This window comes from Anopheles darlingi, chromosome 2 (assembly GCF_943734745.1).
Source record: "Anopheles darlingi chromosome 2, idAnoDarlMG_H_01, whole genome shotgun sequence".
Classification (NCBI taxonomy): domain Eukaryota; kingdom Metazoa; phylum Arthropoda; class Insecta; order Diptera; family Culicidae; genus Anopheles; species Anopheles darlingi.
In genome coordinates this window covers 52,184,734-52,200,889 of record NC_064874.1, presented here as the reverse complement: position 1 = coordinate 52,200,889, position 16,156 = coordinate 52,184,734, and the positions used below count along the sequence as shown (strand labels likewise).

Below are 16,156 nucleotides of genomic sequence, written 5' to 3'. Positions count from 1 at the left end.
GACTGCCTAAAGCCCAGGTAACCAACTAGTGAATCGCATGATGGGGAAATACAGTTTCCAGAGTCTATTAAACAGATTTCTAACTCGTTAATGGAGCTATTTTTAACCGGTTTAATTTTCTGGTAACTTCGGTTACAGTGGACATGTAACGGAATATGGACCATGCGGAGAAAAAAATTACCGGATAAAAGTTATCCGGAAAAAGAGACTTATCAAGCGATTTTAGATGTTACGGATACAACCCTGCCAAACTATCACGACTGCAACCCTGGAAAACTGTTTTGGTTTAAGAAACATGTGTTGCACTTGAATTTTACAAAAAAGTGGGAAATTCGTAATATTTTTGCGCGATAGTGCAGAACACTACTCCCGCCATCGTTCCCATAGGTAGGTATAAGCAAAAAGTAGGCCGGAAAAGTATAAGAAACTTGGAGAACTCCCACCATCGCTACAGCGCTAAAACATCGACAAAAAGACGAGACTGAAACCACGAAACAGGATTCTACTTTTTCCTTTCTCTTCGCTTGAAAAGGGAAGCTTCTCTTCGCTTGAAAAGCCCTTTTACAGCGCTCCGGAAATCAATTAACCAGCTCACGATCGACCCTAGAGAGTACTGAAGTTTGCGACCGGTGATCCGGGTGTCTCGGAAATCCATCAAAACCCGCTCAGGTTAGGTTCGGTAAAACCAGCGGTAAGGTTCGTGATTCTGCAAGAAACTGTTACATTAACGATCGAATTCTCCTTTTAGCCAACATCGCGGCAAGGTCTACTGCAACAAAGATTACGGATAGCCTTTATAGTTACCAAAGGGAAAGAAAAGTTTGCACCCAATCGTCCCAACTTACGTCCGGAACATCCGTATCCGTGCAGTAAGTATCTTCCATCGAAGAAGTAAAACTCAGGGTAGCAAAGCGAAAATTTGTAACAAAAAGTTTGAGAAAAATCTAAACTTATATTCATCATGTTCGTATTCTGTTGGGGCTATGGTTAAGAATTGTTCGAACGGAACTGTTCTTGTGGATAGAGTAACGAAGATCTATAGAAACATTTTGGTTGATGATGGAAAGTTGATGAAGTTAGCTAACTTTATCTCACCAATCCATAAAGAACTACTCAAAGATTCGTACGAAAGCTTCCCTATCGCTGCAAGATGAAGAATTTATGCCGTATAAGAAGATAAAGAAAATGGGAATATTTCAATTCTGACCTTCTCATTTGAAACGATTAATTTCAAACTTTTTAGGGAAAGAATATTCTAAACAGCATCAGTTCATCGAGATTGCACATCTTTCCAATGGTAAAATTGGGACAGATAAACCGAATCTATCAGAAATGTTTGAGAAGGTCAAAGATGAAGCGAACCCGCTCCATGGACTCGTACAAATGTGGGAGTATTTTTTGCGAAAAACCACTTCAAATTACATATCATATCATATTCAGAAAGACATATTGCATGAACAAAATACAAAGGACTACATGAACAAAATACGGGGATCCAAAGAGAAAACTGGAATTATTTACCATTATTGCTTGATTCGCGTCCTTTTGTTATCAGTTCATAAGACTGGGAAACACTTACATAATTACATTCTACTACCGAAGACGAACTCTATGAGAGCGACGGTGGAAATACAACTTCATGATGGGAATTACTTTTTATAATCGATTTTTATTTTACTGTTTTCCAATTGTTATACATACTGTATACAGTTCAAACTAATAAAAATAGATCGCCTTGTTTTTTTTCGGTTGGAAACCTTCAACCTAATGGTGCCTTTAAGATGGCTCCTAGCTGGTAGTGTGGGATTTCCGGTCTCTGAGGATGCCTTGAGTCGCCTTCAGATTAGCTATCCGGTATTACCTTCGAAGGGGAGGGAGGCTGAACATGTTTGTTCAACTCATGCCCTTCATGGGTACGCTCGTAAAAATCACGCGCTCGTTGTTTGGCTTGGCATCCGGGGGTTGCTAACGCCGAGATTTATTTCTTTGTTCTTCTTCCCATTCTGAGCAAGCGCCTGTCATCGTGAACTTCATAAACCGTCTAACTGCATCGGAAGCCTGGGGTTTCGCACATTTGCGATACGACGTTGTCTGTCGTCGTTACTTCTACACCTAGTGCTAGGTTCATGTGCCTCCTTACTTCCTCGAACCTAGGAAATGTTACTAGGATATGCTCGGGCGACTCTACTGTATCTTCACACGCGGGGTAGTCTAAGGACGAGGCTGCCCCCATCCGATGAAGATACTCCCTGATGTATCCATTCCCAGAGAGGAGCTTAGTTAGGTGTTTACCTCACCATGTCCTCTAGCCACCGATCGTTCTATATTGGGGATGAGACGGTGTGTCTATCTGCGATTTGAATCGCTGTACCAATCCCGTTGCCAGTTTGCTAAAGTCCCAATAGGCAGCCTCAGCAGGGCCTTCGATTGGTAGTAGCGACTCTCTTACTTGGCATTGTTGCATCGCATGTCTCAACGACATTGACAGTTAGCACTACCGCGGTAAGAGTTTCGCCCTGATCCTCTCTCTTGAGTGATTCTGCAAACGGACTCTCAACGAAAAACACTGTTTTCCACGATCTATCCGGTTTTCGGCATTGGGTTGCTGGAATTCCATCTATGGACCGCTATACTGTGTAGCGTATGTAGAAGTGGTCGCTGTGGGTGTATTATTTGCTGACCGTCCACCACATCCCACATCTCTATCTCCAGTTTCGATCCATGCAACGAATTCTTCCAATAATTCTTCTGCCTTATCAATATAAAATTTATACAAATTTCATCTTTTTTTTCGATGCTGGGCGGGAAACCTTCACAGGCACCGTTAGGAGGACGAGAGCTCCTAGCCGATAGTGTGGCATTTCCAGCCTCTGAGGAGGCTGGACCTACCCACTAAAACCCTCCCTACCAATACCTTGAGTTCACCTATCCGGTATTACCTTTGAAGTTTAAAAGGAAAAATATTTCCATATCTTAGATGTAGCACATCTGAGCTGGAAATATTCCTGACCAAATCTAAATGCCTCAACGGCGGATCCGTCTTCTACCCGAAAGTCCGTATCGTTGTGCAGGCTGTTTTGTACAGTCCCAGAAAACTTTATGATGTTGCCAGACTCTCCTTCGCAAGTACAGCACGAGCATCTATAGCCCAATGTTGCAGATACTGTTCCTGGAAATGAAAAGATACAATTAGTTTTCATTTCATTTCTTCTCATTTCATCGGCTTAACAATGAGGGAAAGTAGCCGTCACAAACGCACGAGCCTCTAGGGCAGAGGGCTTCAATTCATATTAGCATCCGGGCCGCTGTAAACAATAACAACTATTCAGCGTTTTTATTCTCATATAAAAGTTTTTTTTCATATAAAATTACGGTTACCTTTATTTCGTAGACGTGGCCGCGAGCCGCCTAAAATAGTATTGAGGGCCGCGAGTTCGAGACCCCTGCTCTAGTTCAACCGCTAAGTGATTAACTTTGAACGGAACTTGTCGACCCCTCACTTTAAGTCCGGTTTCTTCGAGCCGGTTTGCTTGTATCACAAACTTTTCCGAAGAATTGAGGCGGGGGTTTCATGTTATAAGGGCTAAAGAGGGCCACCACTTGTCCTCCGATATACTCTCAGCCTATAATTTCCAGCTAAATGAACCAAAATGTGTGGAATCATGTTCCTACGCCGTTTTGCATCCGCATTCGACGAGGATCCACCGTAGGTCGCTCGAGTCCCTCGATAGGGCTGACTCTATTTTTTAAAGCCAATGCTGATAACGAGAAAATATACATTAACATATAAAATTAAACGGAATGAGAATTTGCGATTCTCTCCGACTAACCGAGATTGAAGTGTAGTTGAACGGGAACAGCTGTAGAGGTGGCACTGCAGCGATCCGAATAAGAATGGTCCACGGCTACCTGGTCACTTACTGATGCTCGTTTCAGAAGATTATCGAGCAATGAAGTTCTATAACATTACGTTGCGGTGCCTGTGGGGTACTAGAGTTCAATTCAGTACCATGCGTGGACACCTGTATGACCACTAGAGCAAGCCCGCTCTAACTCCTAGAATAGAGATCGTACATATGGTGGACATATGAACAGTCCCACTGCAAACGGCAATCAAACCCTGGTAGCAGGATTGCGTTTGTCTATTAAAAGAATTAGCTGAATTTAACGAATTTATTTGTTTCAGCTTGGCCGCATAAACCAAAACTGAAATACAAGCACGGACCCTAAAACATCAAATGTGTGTGATAAAGGGCAACAACACAGACGACAACACACAGTGGTCTGTGTCTGCCCCCGAGGCTAGGATAACTACATTAAGACATTTTAAAGTCAACTTGGAACAAGAACTTATTATATGAACAACAAAGGACGAGTTCAGTCATTCATACCACAGGTCATTATTTGTTAGGGTTCTGATATGCCTGAGGGCCTTGTATGAAGCCACGATGCTAGGTGCTTCCCACGGCCAGGACGTTTTAATCGAGCCGAGCCGAAAAATAGCACGCGATCACGCACGAAGCAAATACTGCGTATTTGGTTAAAAACATGTAGAGGGTTGGTAAAACATTTTCACGACACGTTAAGCGTTAGACGACGGTATTTGAATTGAAGAATTAGCGTGCACAATAATCAAGACAAAAAATTAACCTTAGAGAAATATTCATCGCGTTCTGCTCCTTCATCGCAAGCATCGCCAGCATACATCCTCGAACCAGTGTCAATCAGATTTAGTCGAAAATCTCCGTTGATTCTGTGGGGGCAGCAGATAAGCGCTCATAGACAGCGTTACTTTTGTTAATTTTAGTGAAAAATACCACAGAAGTATGAAACATTTTCTCTTCTTTTATAAAACGCGGTGGTTCTTAAACGCAATATTGATACCCCTAACTTACTTACTTACTTATCCGGCGCTACAACCGACGAGCGGTCTTGGCCTGCCACAGAAGATTCCTCCACCGCTCGCGATCGAGCGCCGTCGTCCTCCAAGTCGGTAGTCCTGATAAGAGGGTTTCGTCCGTTCTGGGCAGTGTCAAAGTCTCAGAGGCGTATGTGAGCACAGGTACTATATACGTTGTATACAGTCCCAACTTCGTCCTTCTCGACAGATTTCTCGAGTGAATTAGTTTCCGCAGGCTAAAGTATGACCGGTTGGCTGCTAGCACCCTAGCGCGAATCTCTTGTGTTATGTCATTGTCGGTGCTAACTCTTGACCATAAGTAGATGAAGGTCTCGACGACTTCGAACTTTTTGTCACCTATTGGTACGTCACCCCAAAGCATATTAGGCATAATAGCTTGTCGGGCCGCTGACGGTGCCACCATAATTTTGGTCTTTGCCTCTTTGACCTGCAGTCCGAGGATTTTTGCCGCTTGCTCTATCCGTATGTAGGCTTGCGCTACATCGGAGAGTCTTAGGCCAATTATATCTATATTGTCAGCGTATGCTAAGATCTGGGTAGACTTGAAGAGGATGGTCCCGGAGGTCTCCACTTCAGAGTTGAGTGCTGGTTTGTGCGATATATCCGGGACGTTGCGGTGACGACGAAGAAACGGGCGAAAACGGCTTCGCATCTTGCAAAGCGCTATCGCTATCGGTCCAATATTTTCATAAGAACTGCATACTTCTTTTTGCATGGAGTCGATCTTGCGAACGTCGTGTGTGGAGGAAAAACTTTATTGATGGATGTACATTGCTCGGAAGATCAATAGATTTGATAGACATAATATCTGCTTCGTTAATTTGCAAATGTTTAAATAATTCATTTCTTTATTTTAGATCAAACTAGCGGCCCCTTTGTGTCTAACAGCGTGTGAGCAGACAAAGAAACTCATCATTTAAAGAAAAATGAAAGTTAAAGTTATCAACAGAAACCCCGATAATTATTACCGTGAAACAAAAAACGACATACGGAAATCTTTCCGAAACTATAACCCGGAGTTACACCCCTTTCAGGCTGCGAGGGAATATGTAAGAACGCTAAACGCAACGAAATTGGAACGCGTGTTTGCCCGTCCGTTTGTTGGAAACTTGGACGGACACAAAGATGGAATCTCGGTTCTATCAAAAAATCCCAAAAAAATATCCGTTCTCGCTAGTGGTGCCTACGATGGCGAAGTGTTTATTTGGGATGTTTCTAGCAAGACTCACCTAATTCTTGGGGCACACAGTGGATACTGTCGAGGCATAGCATTTTCGAGCGATGGAGAGCGCATCATCACCGTAGGAGATGACAAAAACATCAAGACCTGGAACTACGCAGAAGCCAATAGCCAGCCGAAAATTGTCCGACCTCTGAATACCATCATTACGAAAGCAGTAACTGCGGCCCTGAGTCATAGCTATGACGGCACAACCTTTGCGACGAGCGGCGACAGTTGTTACATATGGGATGAAAACCGTAACGAACCGCTCAAAGAACTTGAATGGGGTGTCGATATGGTCCAGGATGTGAAATACAATCCAGTCGAAACAAATCTGCTTGCGGCATGTTCATCAGATCGAGGAATCATACTGTACGACCAACGTGAGAGGAAGCCGCTTCGCAAATTGCTCATGACTTTACGTTCAAATCAGCTTTCCTGGAATCCGATGAGAGCTTACAATTTTACGGTTGCCAATGAAGACTACAATTTGTATACATATGACACACGGGCTTTGAGCCATCCTTTGAAAATGCATACTGGACACGTATCATCTGTAACTTCTATTGATTATGCTCCTTGCGGGAACTGTTTTGTTTCTGGAAGTTATGATAAAACAATTCGCATATTTGATCCGCGCAAAAGTAACAGTAGCGATGTTTATCACACAAAACGCATGCAACACGTCACCAGTGTTGCTTGGAGCATGGATAATAGCTACATATTCTCTGGGTCGGATGAAATGAATGTTCGCATATGGAAGTCAAACGCAGCGGAGAAATTGGGCGCATTACAAATGCGTGAGAAAAATGCCTTCAATTATAATACTACACTAAAAGAAAAATATGCAACACATCCGTCAATTAGGCGCATTGCTCAACATCGTCAAGTGCCCAAATCGGTATATAAGGAACAAGAGAAATTACGCACCGTGCTGCAGAAGGAAAAGAGAAGAGAGGAAAATAAGAGAAAAAATTCAAAACATGGCAAATTACCGTACATACCTGTTACAAAGAAAAAAGTGGTTAAAATCGAACAGTAACGTATGTATACCATCAATCAAATGAACTACTACTTTAATCGATATGAATAAAATCACTGCTTATCATAATGCGAATTCACCGCAGATCCCGTGTGAACTTTTTTTGTAGCAAGCCATTTACCTGTCCCAACTAAACAGAAGATTGGAGATAGTCGACGGTTTAACGAAAGAAAAGGAAGCAATTAATTTTTCAGAACGAACATATGCGACAATGGCACTGCATTCAATTGCAATGTCAACAAAGTTAGCACCAACGGACTTCAGCTAATTCATATTAAATTTGTACCTTGACGGCACACTGAAATACGAATTGATACAGAGCAAATTCTTATTGATTGTTTGTACACTCATAATTTGGATTTTTTTCAATGAAAAAGTACAATCCCTGAGTCGAAATAGATGCGAGTGAGCTAAGAAATAAAAACTGACGATGCACACTACTAGACAAGGATGATGACCTTTGAATGATGAGTAAAACATCTGTAAATCCAAAGCAGACACATCAGCTAAACTATAGCTTATGGGTAGTTCTGTAGTGATGATGTAACGGTAATCAAAATGATTTTTAACTTCTTGTTCTATACGGTTATAATACGTGAAATTTTGGTTAAGCATATAGGTAGCAGGACGCACGATGTTTTTATGTCATCTGGTTTTATACTAAAATAATACACTTGTAGACCAACAGGCACAGTTATCTTTTTTGTATATTTGTTCTATGTGCAATACCCGCATCGTAAATTGCGACTAGATCCAACTCAATTAAACGATCTTATTTAGTGATACCATCTTACTACTACTGTAGGTACCAATTTCGTATATTTCCATAGACGGTAAATTTAGTAGTAGCTTTTTTTGGTTCACTTTGCATCCATTAGTCTGATTTTGTACCGCTATTCAACTAACCAAATAACCTATAATTGAAGATACGGCAAGATGGCCTTGTTGCAGAACTTCATATCTACAGTAACGGATGATGTGGGATGCAGGCATTTTCCTTAAGTTGATTTCTGAGTTTCCGTGTCACTACCATGATGCGGTTGCTTTCGAGTTCTTTTGCAGCAATTTTGAGCAAGTGTATTCACAATTGAAACAATAAAATAACAAACCATGATGAAAACAAAGCTTTCGAATACGGTTGACAATAAGTTCCCGTTGTTTGATACAGCGGTCTTTTGTGTATTACGATGTAGTCTTTGTTTCTGGTTCTCAAAAAACACTTTGAAAGGAACCTGCAACCGCACACCGATAATAGGAATAAATGCAAGGAATTTAATAAACTTTTCTACCAAATTTTCGTTGAATGAGATTATGACGAATATTTTTTGAATATGCATCTTGATGATGGCTTTACCAATAAGCGTCGCCCCAAAAAATTTCCAAAACGGTACAAGAAAATGCCCACAAGTTATACCGGCTAAGTCAAACAACGGATTTGGAATCTAAACGTAGAAGAGAGAGAGATATAACGAAATTACTTAACGTTGTTTAAAATCTAGCATTTCAAAACAAGTATTACAAACGAATAGGTAATAAAATAATTATAGGATTATAATAGATGTATACATATATCAGACACTTAATACTTACACTAGCACATAAGAGAATCCCAAAAAATCCGACACGTTCGACTATATCTTCCATAAATAGTTTACCTTTATCAAAAAAGGTTAATTTTTCACCCTTTTTCTTTCGTTTTTGCAATTTTTCTAGTTCCTGAATATTTTCATGCTCTTCTTTAGTGTTTCCGGAAAGTCTGGCAGCCTTAGCCATGAAGTAAGGTGGCAATTCTCCCAATGCTGTTCCGGCACCCCATAAAAAAGCCTCAAGGCGAACTTTAGCCATTATTGACCACAGCGAGGGATTAATTTGTCCATAACTGCTAGTGCTCTCAGGACAAAGAATTCTGAAACAAATTACAAATATCAGGAATGGTAAAATTCATCCACCTAATACCGGTAGGTGATAACATCTTACTCGTTTGGATACGGTGGTTCAGGAAAATTTAGAGAACTGCATTCGTAGGCAGCTAGCGTCACGCTGGCTATATGTGGGCCAAGATACAGTAAAAACGTATGTAGTCCTGTTCCTAATCCAACAGATGATAATATGCCTAAGCCCAGCCAGTAGATCATGAAAAATCCATTGCTTTTGAAAAGCTTGATTATTTGTTGATGTTGACCTGGAGTTAATAACAAAGCCAACAATGCAATGAAAGCACAGAACAGCATTGTAACTACTGCACGATGCTTCAGAAGCCTGTAAAAAAGCAAACATTTGTTATAAATATTGAAGTTAACTTGAATTATACTACAGTAGAACCATATGGGTAATGTGCTAGATTCTTAAACGTTTTACTTGCCTTTCTACGTTGCTTTTAGCTAGAAATAAAAGTTCTAGACTGGCATATTTCATCGTTTTCATAGGGGATTTCCATAAAACCAATGATTTAATTTCTCTTGCTAATTTTCTGTTTTCAATCTTAGAGGATGGTAAAGAGCTTGCATTGTAATGGGAATTTCCTGCAAGCACGCTTGGTTGTTTCATATTGAATCCCGTCTTGTTTTCTGTTTGTAGCGCCTGTGTGGAATATAAATTGGAAACTTAGTATTAAAGAAACAAATGCATTGTTTATACTATTGTGGATACAATAGAATGGAAAATTAAATGGACACTACATCCTTGTTACCGCAAAGAAAAAATAAATACTACAATATATATGATTGATTTTCAATTAAAAATAAGCAATCAATATCATACTAAATAATTGATAAGATGGTGAGAGAGTTCAAATAAATGGACTAACAAAAATATATAATTAATATCGATTCGTGTGTAAAGTATGTTTGCCAGCTGATCTGTGCGCAAATACCGAGCCGATGAAAAATAGCCGGAGGATTTAGCTACAAACCGGGTCATGGCAATTCTTCTCGATATAGTCAACACAATCCATTTTGCTGTCCGTACAATTTCCATCGCTTTTGCCTGCACCTTTTGCACGCTCAGCAGGTTTCTTTTTTGCAATCGACCCTTTTTTCGGCATGCTGTACTAGCACGATGGTACGCAATTTTTCCCAAGTTTACTCAAGTTCTTTTTAAGGTGATGCTAAAACGCTCTGTGAAAAGCAGGAAGATAAATAAAGATTGATGAGTACTGTTCCTGTACTCTCAAATTGTGGAACGTTTTGTCAACACTGCAGGACACGTGAATGTGAACCAAATTCTACAAATTACTTCTCCTCGCACTACATTTAGCGTACAACGAAAATACGGCCGTAGTTACCAAAGACAAAGGCTTCTCCATCCATGCGCCAACAAAACTATTCGTAATAAGTGGGACTTCGCGAATTCAAGTAAATTTTGTGTGAAAATCTTACCATTAATGTGTCTGGGTTTTTTCTGTAGCTCGCCCGAACACGCTAGAAATAAAAAGTTACAAGAAGCCCGCGTTTTGGTCCGATTGAGAACTTAACGGTTCACTAAACGGCTCACGACTCAAGGAACCTTATGCGGCAATAACCCGACAAAACGGGACCAACTTGCGGGGACAGCCTCATCAGTCGCTGGAAAAGATTTGTTTTTGTGAAAAAAAAAACAGATCGTAAACGTGAATTGTGATTTTTGCATGAGCGTTGCGTTTCGAGCGAAAACTCGTATTTTAATGGGGGAATAGATTGTTTCTGGCACTAATAAGCTTCAATTTAGCTACCCGATCTGGCTTCTCGTGCAACGCATGTAAAGTATGCAGCTCTGTAGCCTCAGTAGTCTCAATTATATTTCTTAGTGCTTAGGGAATCTAGTTTACCTTTACAGTTATTCCAGGTAGTATCCTCATATCAGTTCTCGACTATCAGAATCTCGCTAAAGTGTGAAACAGATCAGCGAATTAGCAATGACTACAACTTCTGCAACTCCTGCGGCCAGCGCCTCTTGTAGCACTGTTGTTATGGCAGACGATTTGTGGCGTGACTGTGCGGCATGGTTAACTCGATGCGAAATTATTCCTAAAGATCACCGTGCGAATCATGCAGATTCGGATATTAAAGTGCTGGCCACTATTCTTAGAGATGGAGTACTGTTGTGTAATTTAGTGCAATTTCTAGACCCCACTTCGTTTGATAGGAAGGATTTCAACCGCAAACCGCAGATGGCCCATGTATGTGAGACGCAGACTGCCCCTTTTTTCTTGGACTCTTGAATATGCATTTAACATTTGCTGTTCTTCTCATTTCATATCCGGCTGTGTTTCATATCTTGTTGAAACGGACTTGCATTCAGTTTCTGTGTATACAAAACATAAAACTATTTTTAGAAGCATGCAAAACAAATTTTGGCCTGAAAGAAACGGAACTCTTCGAACCTTCTATGCTCTATGATTTGACGAACTTCCACAAAGTACTCCTCACGCTTTCGAAACTTTCCAACAGTCGCAAGGTACAAAATACACACAATATAATGTAAGTGAAACATTTCATATCCTCATTATCTTATCGTTCATAAGAATGTTGCTGAATGATGCTGCCCAAATTCCCCGATTTCTATATTCTATTTTAGTGGCTTCACTCCGCAATCAGTTCAAATAGAAAGAGCAAATCAGGATGACGACATTTACAATGATTTACACGCAAGGTAAACTCATACCAGACAGTCCATTTGATTATTGTAACCCATATGTGTTAAAAAGGCACTCCCTGCCAGGTTACTATATTGCACACATATTTCATTTGATCATATGTCTTCAGGGCATGGTAATATCAACACTATAAAAAATCCTTACCTAAACTATTTTAAAAAGTAAACCCAACATCATACATATTCTATAATATAATTTTATATTTATATTTAAAAACCCCATAAAGGAGTTTTAAATTTTATAGTTTTTGTGTAGAATATTTATTAAAAAGATTTGATTTATTTGAAAATAGCCTTGTTATATCGCAGTGAAACGGAGTTCGTTGGTTTTAATGATAAATTCCTTATTTAAAAATATCATGCAATCATAGTAATTTCGTGATGGAAAGTCAACAGGATAATGATAGCAAAGAATTGGTGCTAATAAACGGTTTACATCCTTACGATCGTAAAGGTCAGTGAATGTTTTCCGTGTCGCCTGTATTTTAATTTAATGCCCAATTTTTTATATCAACCGCTTGGACAAATGCATGGATACTCAACCATAAACGTAGAAAGTTATACCCGTGATCACAACCACGAAATATTGATGAATCCGGAATGTGAGGAAGAAAAAATTTACGAAGATCTTTGTTACGTAACTTTCTCATCGACATTACCACAGGTTAGAATCTATAAGGTCATCGCAAGTGTCTATTCGTTCAAATTAAATTACTTGTTTTTTATGATCATGTACTTGGTATTGCACGTGTACGCATGTTTAGCATACACATATGTAGAACTAGAAGTGAGACAAGGAAATCTGAATCATCGTGCACGTGAAAGATACACACTTTTCATAATATAGTTGTGCCCAATCTTTTTTTTGAGTCATTTATGTTACTTTGCCGAGCGTGCTTTCTCTTTTCGTTTTGCAGCGTGTTTTTTTAACAATATGACACCCGTCCGACATTGGACGAAACCATGGTTTTCGTAAAACCTCTTACAGACGATGCCAGTTATCGTTACTATTTGTTTTGCACATCGTTTTCAGGTGTTTCAATATTTATTGGTGGACTGTTTTATTGAAAAGCTTTTTTTCTATTTTGCTTATTTTGACTTTTTCGTTTTGCGTTTCAATATGTCTCAACATCATTCAGTACATCGAATACGGTAGATTATGGCAGTCACGACGAGCATGATACGGAAGTAGAAAAAGTTTATCAGGACCTGTGTTTGCCGAACGTTAGCCGCAATCAGGCAAGTACAGATTATTGTTACAAAATAACACAGCATTAACTAGCACTATTTGTAACGATGGGCTGCCATTGTGAATGACCGTTAATCTACTTTTATAAATTTGCCGTAACGATCCCACCATAAAGCAGAAATTTCTCGTCAATCAAGTGCATGAATCAATGTTAATCCGAATACTATCTCTGAAATTGTTTTTGATACCGATTTCAAAGGTCTGCTCACAGTTCTATATTGATGTTAATTTGGTTTGATATCGTTACCAGTAAACTTGATAGTTTTCCTATTTAATGTCACGGTATTTGTTTTCTTTTTATTATTTTCCTTCCTGCGAAATGCAAGCAGCTGGCAACATCATCCAACAATTTGGAACAGCGTGATTTCGTGATAAAAGAGTTACTGGATACGGAAAAAAATTATCTCGAAGCCCTGAACGCTCTCAAACTTGTCTTCATGAAGCCTCTGGAAAAGTTGCTCCCAAAAGAGGATATACGTGCCATATTTCCTTGTATTAAGGAATTGGTGGAAATACATAGTAAATTTCTAGAACGATTGCACGAAGCGTGTTCTCCAGGCGCGAAATTGAAACTCAGTGCTACATTTCTCGAATTTAGAGAGCCTTTCCTTATTTACGGCGAGTACTGCTCTAGCATGACGAGTGCTGTTGAAACACTTCGGGAAGCATGCAAAAAGGCCAGCTTAGTGGAGCAAACTGTAGCTGTAAGTATACCATCTTGTTTGATGTTTAACAGCTTTATCATTTATTTAAATTAACTTTCTTTTTCCCCCATCGCGCTTGGTTATAATTATCAGCAAAGTCAAAAAGAGCACAGCGATGGAAGGTTGCAACTCCGGGATATTTTATCCGTGCCAATGCAGCGTATTTTGAAGTATCATTTATTGTTAGATAAACTAGTACAAGAAACTCTACCGGTAAATATACGCACATTGGGATACGATTACTATGATCCGCATTTACGCGAACATAATTTTAATACTAATGTTTTAGACTCATGATGATTTCCGTGGACTGGAACGTGCAAAAGAAGCAATGGTAGATGTGGCCCAGTATTCAAATGAAGTGAAGCGCGATTCTGAACATCTAGTGGTAATACAAAAAGTAAAGGTATGGTTATCATTCCCTTTCACAAATGATTTACACAATAATGATGATTTTTACATGGTATTCAGGAAAGTATCTCCGACTTGAATCTGCCAAATGGTAATAACTTAGAACAATATGGGCGGTTGCTGCTCGATGGAGACCTTAACATAAAAGCACACGAAGATCAAAAAATGAAGCACCGTTATGCTTTTGTCTTTGAAAAAATAATGATCTTAGTCAAGAACTCTAACACCAAAATAGGCGTAAGTGCCATTCGCTTAATCTCCTGATTTTTCTTTTTGCAATATTGCAAAAGTACTAGGAATACGCAATCCACTTATTTTTAGGAGGCTCAATATACTTTCCGTGAGGCACATAACTTGCTGGATTATAGAATAGAAATTTTAAATTCTCGTCGAACTTTGGGTCGTGACGGTCGTATGAAGTATTCCCTATTGCTAGCCCGCAAAACACAAGCAACAGCTTTTACATTGTACATGAAAACAGAGGAAGAACGGGAGAAATGGAAACGAGCGTTTGATACAGCAATGTGAGAAGTTAATCATCTTTCTGGGAAATGCATCTGAAATATTTTCTAATTGCTATTCGTATTTCTTGCAGGGAGACTTTAGAGCCTATTGGTTGTAAGAACACTGACCACAAATTTTTCATTCATACCTTTAGTACCCCTGTTATTTGTCGTCATTGCTCTAAGTTCCTGAAGGGCAAAATACATCAAGGCTACAGATGCAAAGTATGTGAAATAATTGTTCATAAAGGGTGCATCTCATCGACAGGGCGCTGCAAGCAATTGCAAAACATTCCACCCCCAGTTTGCGATCGAATGCTATCGGAGTTCAACTGGTTCGTTGGTACTATGAATAGGGATGCTGCTACCCAAAGACTGGAGTGCAAAAAAATTGGTACCTACCTCTTACGCGTCCGTCCGCAAGGTGCCTCCAATGAAAGTGAAACTATTTACGCTCTCAGTTTGAAGTGAGTGAAAAAAAAGAGGGACATTGTATGGCTATGATCTCCAACATTGCATCACTGAATTTTTGAAAACTTTCGCCTCTCTTCTAGAACGGACAACAAGATTATCAAGCACATGAAAATTTATAAAAAAAATGAAACCCAAACCTTTCTGTTCTATTTATCAACGAGAAGATATTTTAAAACCATAATTGAGTTGGTTTCTTTTTATGAGAGGAATGACTTGGGCGAGAACTTTGCAGGGTAAGTTATTTGTTATGAACTGCACACTCACTCATATATTAAATATCCTGAATTCTTGTCACAGATTAAACCAGCTTTTGCAATGGCCTTTCAAAGAGGAAATTGTTATTGCAATCTATGATTTCGCGCCTAAGGAACAGAATCAGTTACCATTAAGGCAAGGGTGTCAGGTTATTGTTATCGGCAAAGAAGGAGATAGCAAAGGTTGGTGGCGAGGAAAAACAATGGAGAAGGTAATACGTTTGTACTATTGTTATGTATGTGGATAAATTACTTTAGACATTTTTTTTATGACAATCGTATTTTTCCAATTCATAACATGAACTATATTTTTTCGCTACAGGTTGGCTTTTTTCCGAAAGAATATGTTCGCGCGTCATGTACAGAAGGCCTTTGAGCACATGATGTTATTTATAGTATCGCGTCACAATAGCCTCTGTTTAAAGGGAAAATGTTCTCCATAGATGTTGTTTATTGAAAGCCATGCAAACATGTACATATAAAATGAAAAGTATCAACATATTGCATCCTGCTTCAAATCTTGGTTCAACCAATTTGCTAAAAGTTGATTATAGAAAACCGTAGGGCCTTTTGAAGTACGTAAACCAATTTTATGCAACAAATGCAATGTAGCCTGCCAGCTTAATGTTATGGATTATGGTGGAAACAATTTTGTATTTTGATACAAAAGTTTATACAAACATCTTTGAACCAAAAAAATATATTCCAAGTTTTGAACAGTGGCCCAGATCGTTTTTTTTTTCT

At 39.4% G+C, this 16,156-nt stretch overlaps 3 protein-coding genes across 17 annotated transcripts in view; 2 read left to right on the top strand and 1 right to left on the bottom strand.

Annotated features, from left to right (window-relative positions):
• The window catches only part of LOC125949478 (DDB1- and CUL4-associated factor 13), a 32,776-nt gene extending 25,516 nt beyond the window's left edge, over window positions 1–7,260 (top strand). Inside the window, exons 1-4 of one of the 4 annotated variants that reach the window (XM_049676495.1) lie at window positions 238–387; window positions 533–669; window positions 749–869; window positions 5,779–7,260. In XM_049676495.1, coding sequence (XP_049532452.1) covers window positions 5,848–7,185 — 1,338 coding nt within the window. In that variant the 5' untranslated portion in view covers window positions 238–387; window positions 533–669; window positions 749–869; window positions 5,779–5,847 and the 3' untranslated portion in view covers window positions 7,186–7,260. Of the gene's footprint in view, window positions 1–237; window positions 388–532; window positions 692–748; window positions 870–5,778 lie in introns of those variants that run through there. The other 3 variants (XM_049676497.1, XM_049676499.1, XM_049676496.1) reach the window with 3 other exon arrangements.
• A 614-nt stretch (window positions 7,261–7,874) lies between these two features.
• Window positions 7,875–11,100, bottom strand: LOC125949985 (vacuole membrane protein 1). 6 transcript variants are annotated; one of them, XM_049677514.1, is made up of 6 exons: window positions 10,991–11,100; window positions 10,563–10,748; window positions 9,548–9,765; window positions 9,163–9,444; window positions 8,776–9,091; window positions 7,875–8,627 (listed from the first exon to the last, which is right to left on the bottom strand). In XM_049677514.1, the coding sequence occupies exons 2-6, from the start codon at window positions 10,563–10,565 to the stop codon at window positions 8,184–8,186; spliced, it is 1,263 nt and encodes a 420-aa protein (XP_049533471.1). In that variant the 5' UTR covers window positions 10,566–10,748; window positions 10,991–11,100; the 3' UTR covers window positions 7,875–8,183. The 6 variants fall into 6 exon arrangements, with proteins under 6 accessions (XP_049533471.1, XP_049533468.1, XP_049533467.1 ...); XM_049677511.1 differs by lacking the exon at window positions 10,991–11,100 and adding an exon at window positions 10,097–10,301 and having other exon boundaries at window positions 10,563–10,587; XM_049677510.1 differs by lacking the exon at window positions 10,991–11,100 and adding an exon at window positions 10,097–10,301 and having other exon boundaries at window positions 10,469–10,568.
• Window positions 10,751–16,134, top strand: LOC125949981 (protein vav). 7 transcript variants are annotated; one of them, XM_049677505.1, is made up of 15 exons: window positions 10,751–10,920; window positions 11,008–11,341; window positions 11,464–11,642; window positions 11,740–11,814; window positions 12,189–12,271; window positions 12,372–12,481; window positions 13,396–13,770; window positions 13,864–13,983; window positions 14,060–14,176; window positions 14,242–14,418; window positions 14,503–14,705; window positions 14,777–15,151; window positions 15,239–15,391; window positions 15,456–15,624; window positions 15,735–16,134. In XM_049677505.1, exons 2-15 carry the CDS (start codon window positions 11,078–11,080, stop codon window positions 15,786–15,788), a joined length of 2,454 nt encoding a protein of 817 aa, XP_049533462.1. In that variant the 5' UTR covers window positions 10,751–10,920; window positions 11,008–11,077; the 3' UTR covers window positions 15,789–16,134. The 7 variants fall into 7 exon arrangements, with proteins under 7 accessions (XP_049533462.1, XP_049533459.1, XP_049533460.1 ...); XM_049677502.1 differs by having other exon boundaries at window positions 10,999–11,341; XM_049677503.1 differs by having other exon boundaries at window positions 10,986–11,341.
• The last annotated feature ends 22 nt before the right edge of the window (window positions 16,135–16,156 follow it).

Coding starts and splice junctions, on each gene's coding strand:
- LOC125949985 (XM_049677511.1), bottom strand. CDS start 10,228: ATGCCGAAAAAAGGGTCGATTGCAAAAAAGAAACCTGCTGAGCGTGCA. Junction 9,766..10,096: donor AGAAGAATTGCCATGACCCG/GTTTGTAGCTAA, acceptor TATTCCACACAG/GCGCTACAAACAGAAAACAA. Junction 9,445..9,547: donor GCTAAAAGCAACGTAGAAAG/GCAAGTAAAACG, acceptor GCTTTTTTACAG/GCTTCTGAAGCATCGTGCAG.
- LOC125949981 (XM_049677505.1), top strand. CDS start 11,078: ATGACTACAACTTCTGCAACTCCTGCGGCCAGCGCCTCTTGTAGCACT. Junction 11,342..11,463: donor GCAAACCGCAGATGGCCCAT/GTATGTGAGACG, acceptor ACTTGCATTCAG/TTTCTGTGTATACAAAACAT. Junction 15,625..15,734: donor GAGGAAAAACAATGGAGAAG/GTAATACGTTTG, acceptor TTTTCGCTACAG/GTTGGCTTTTTTCCGAAAGA.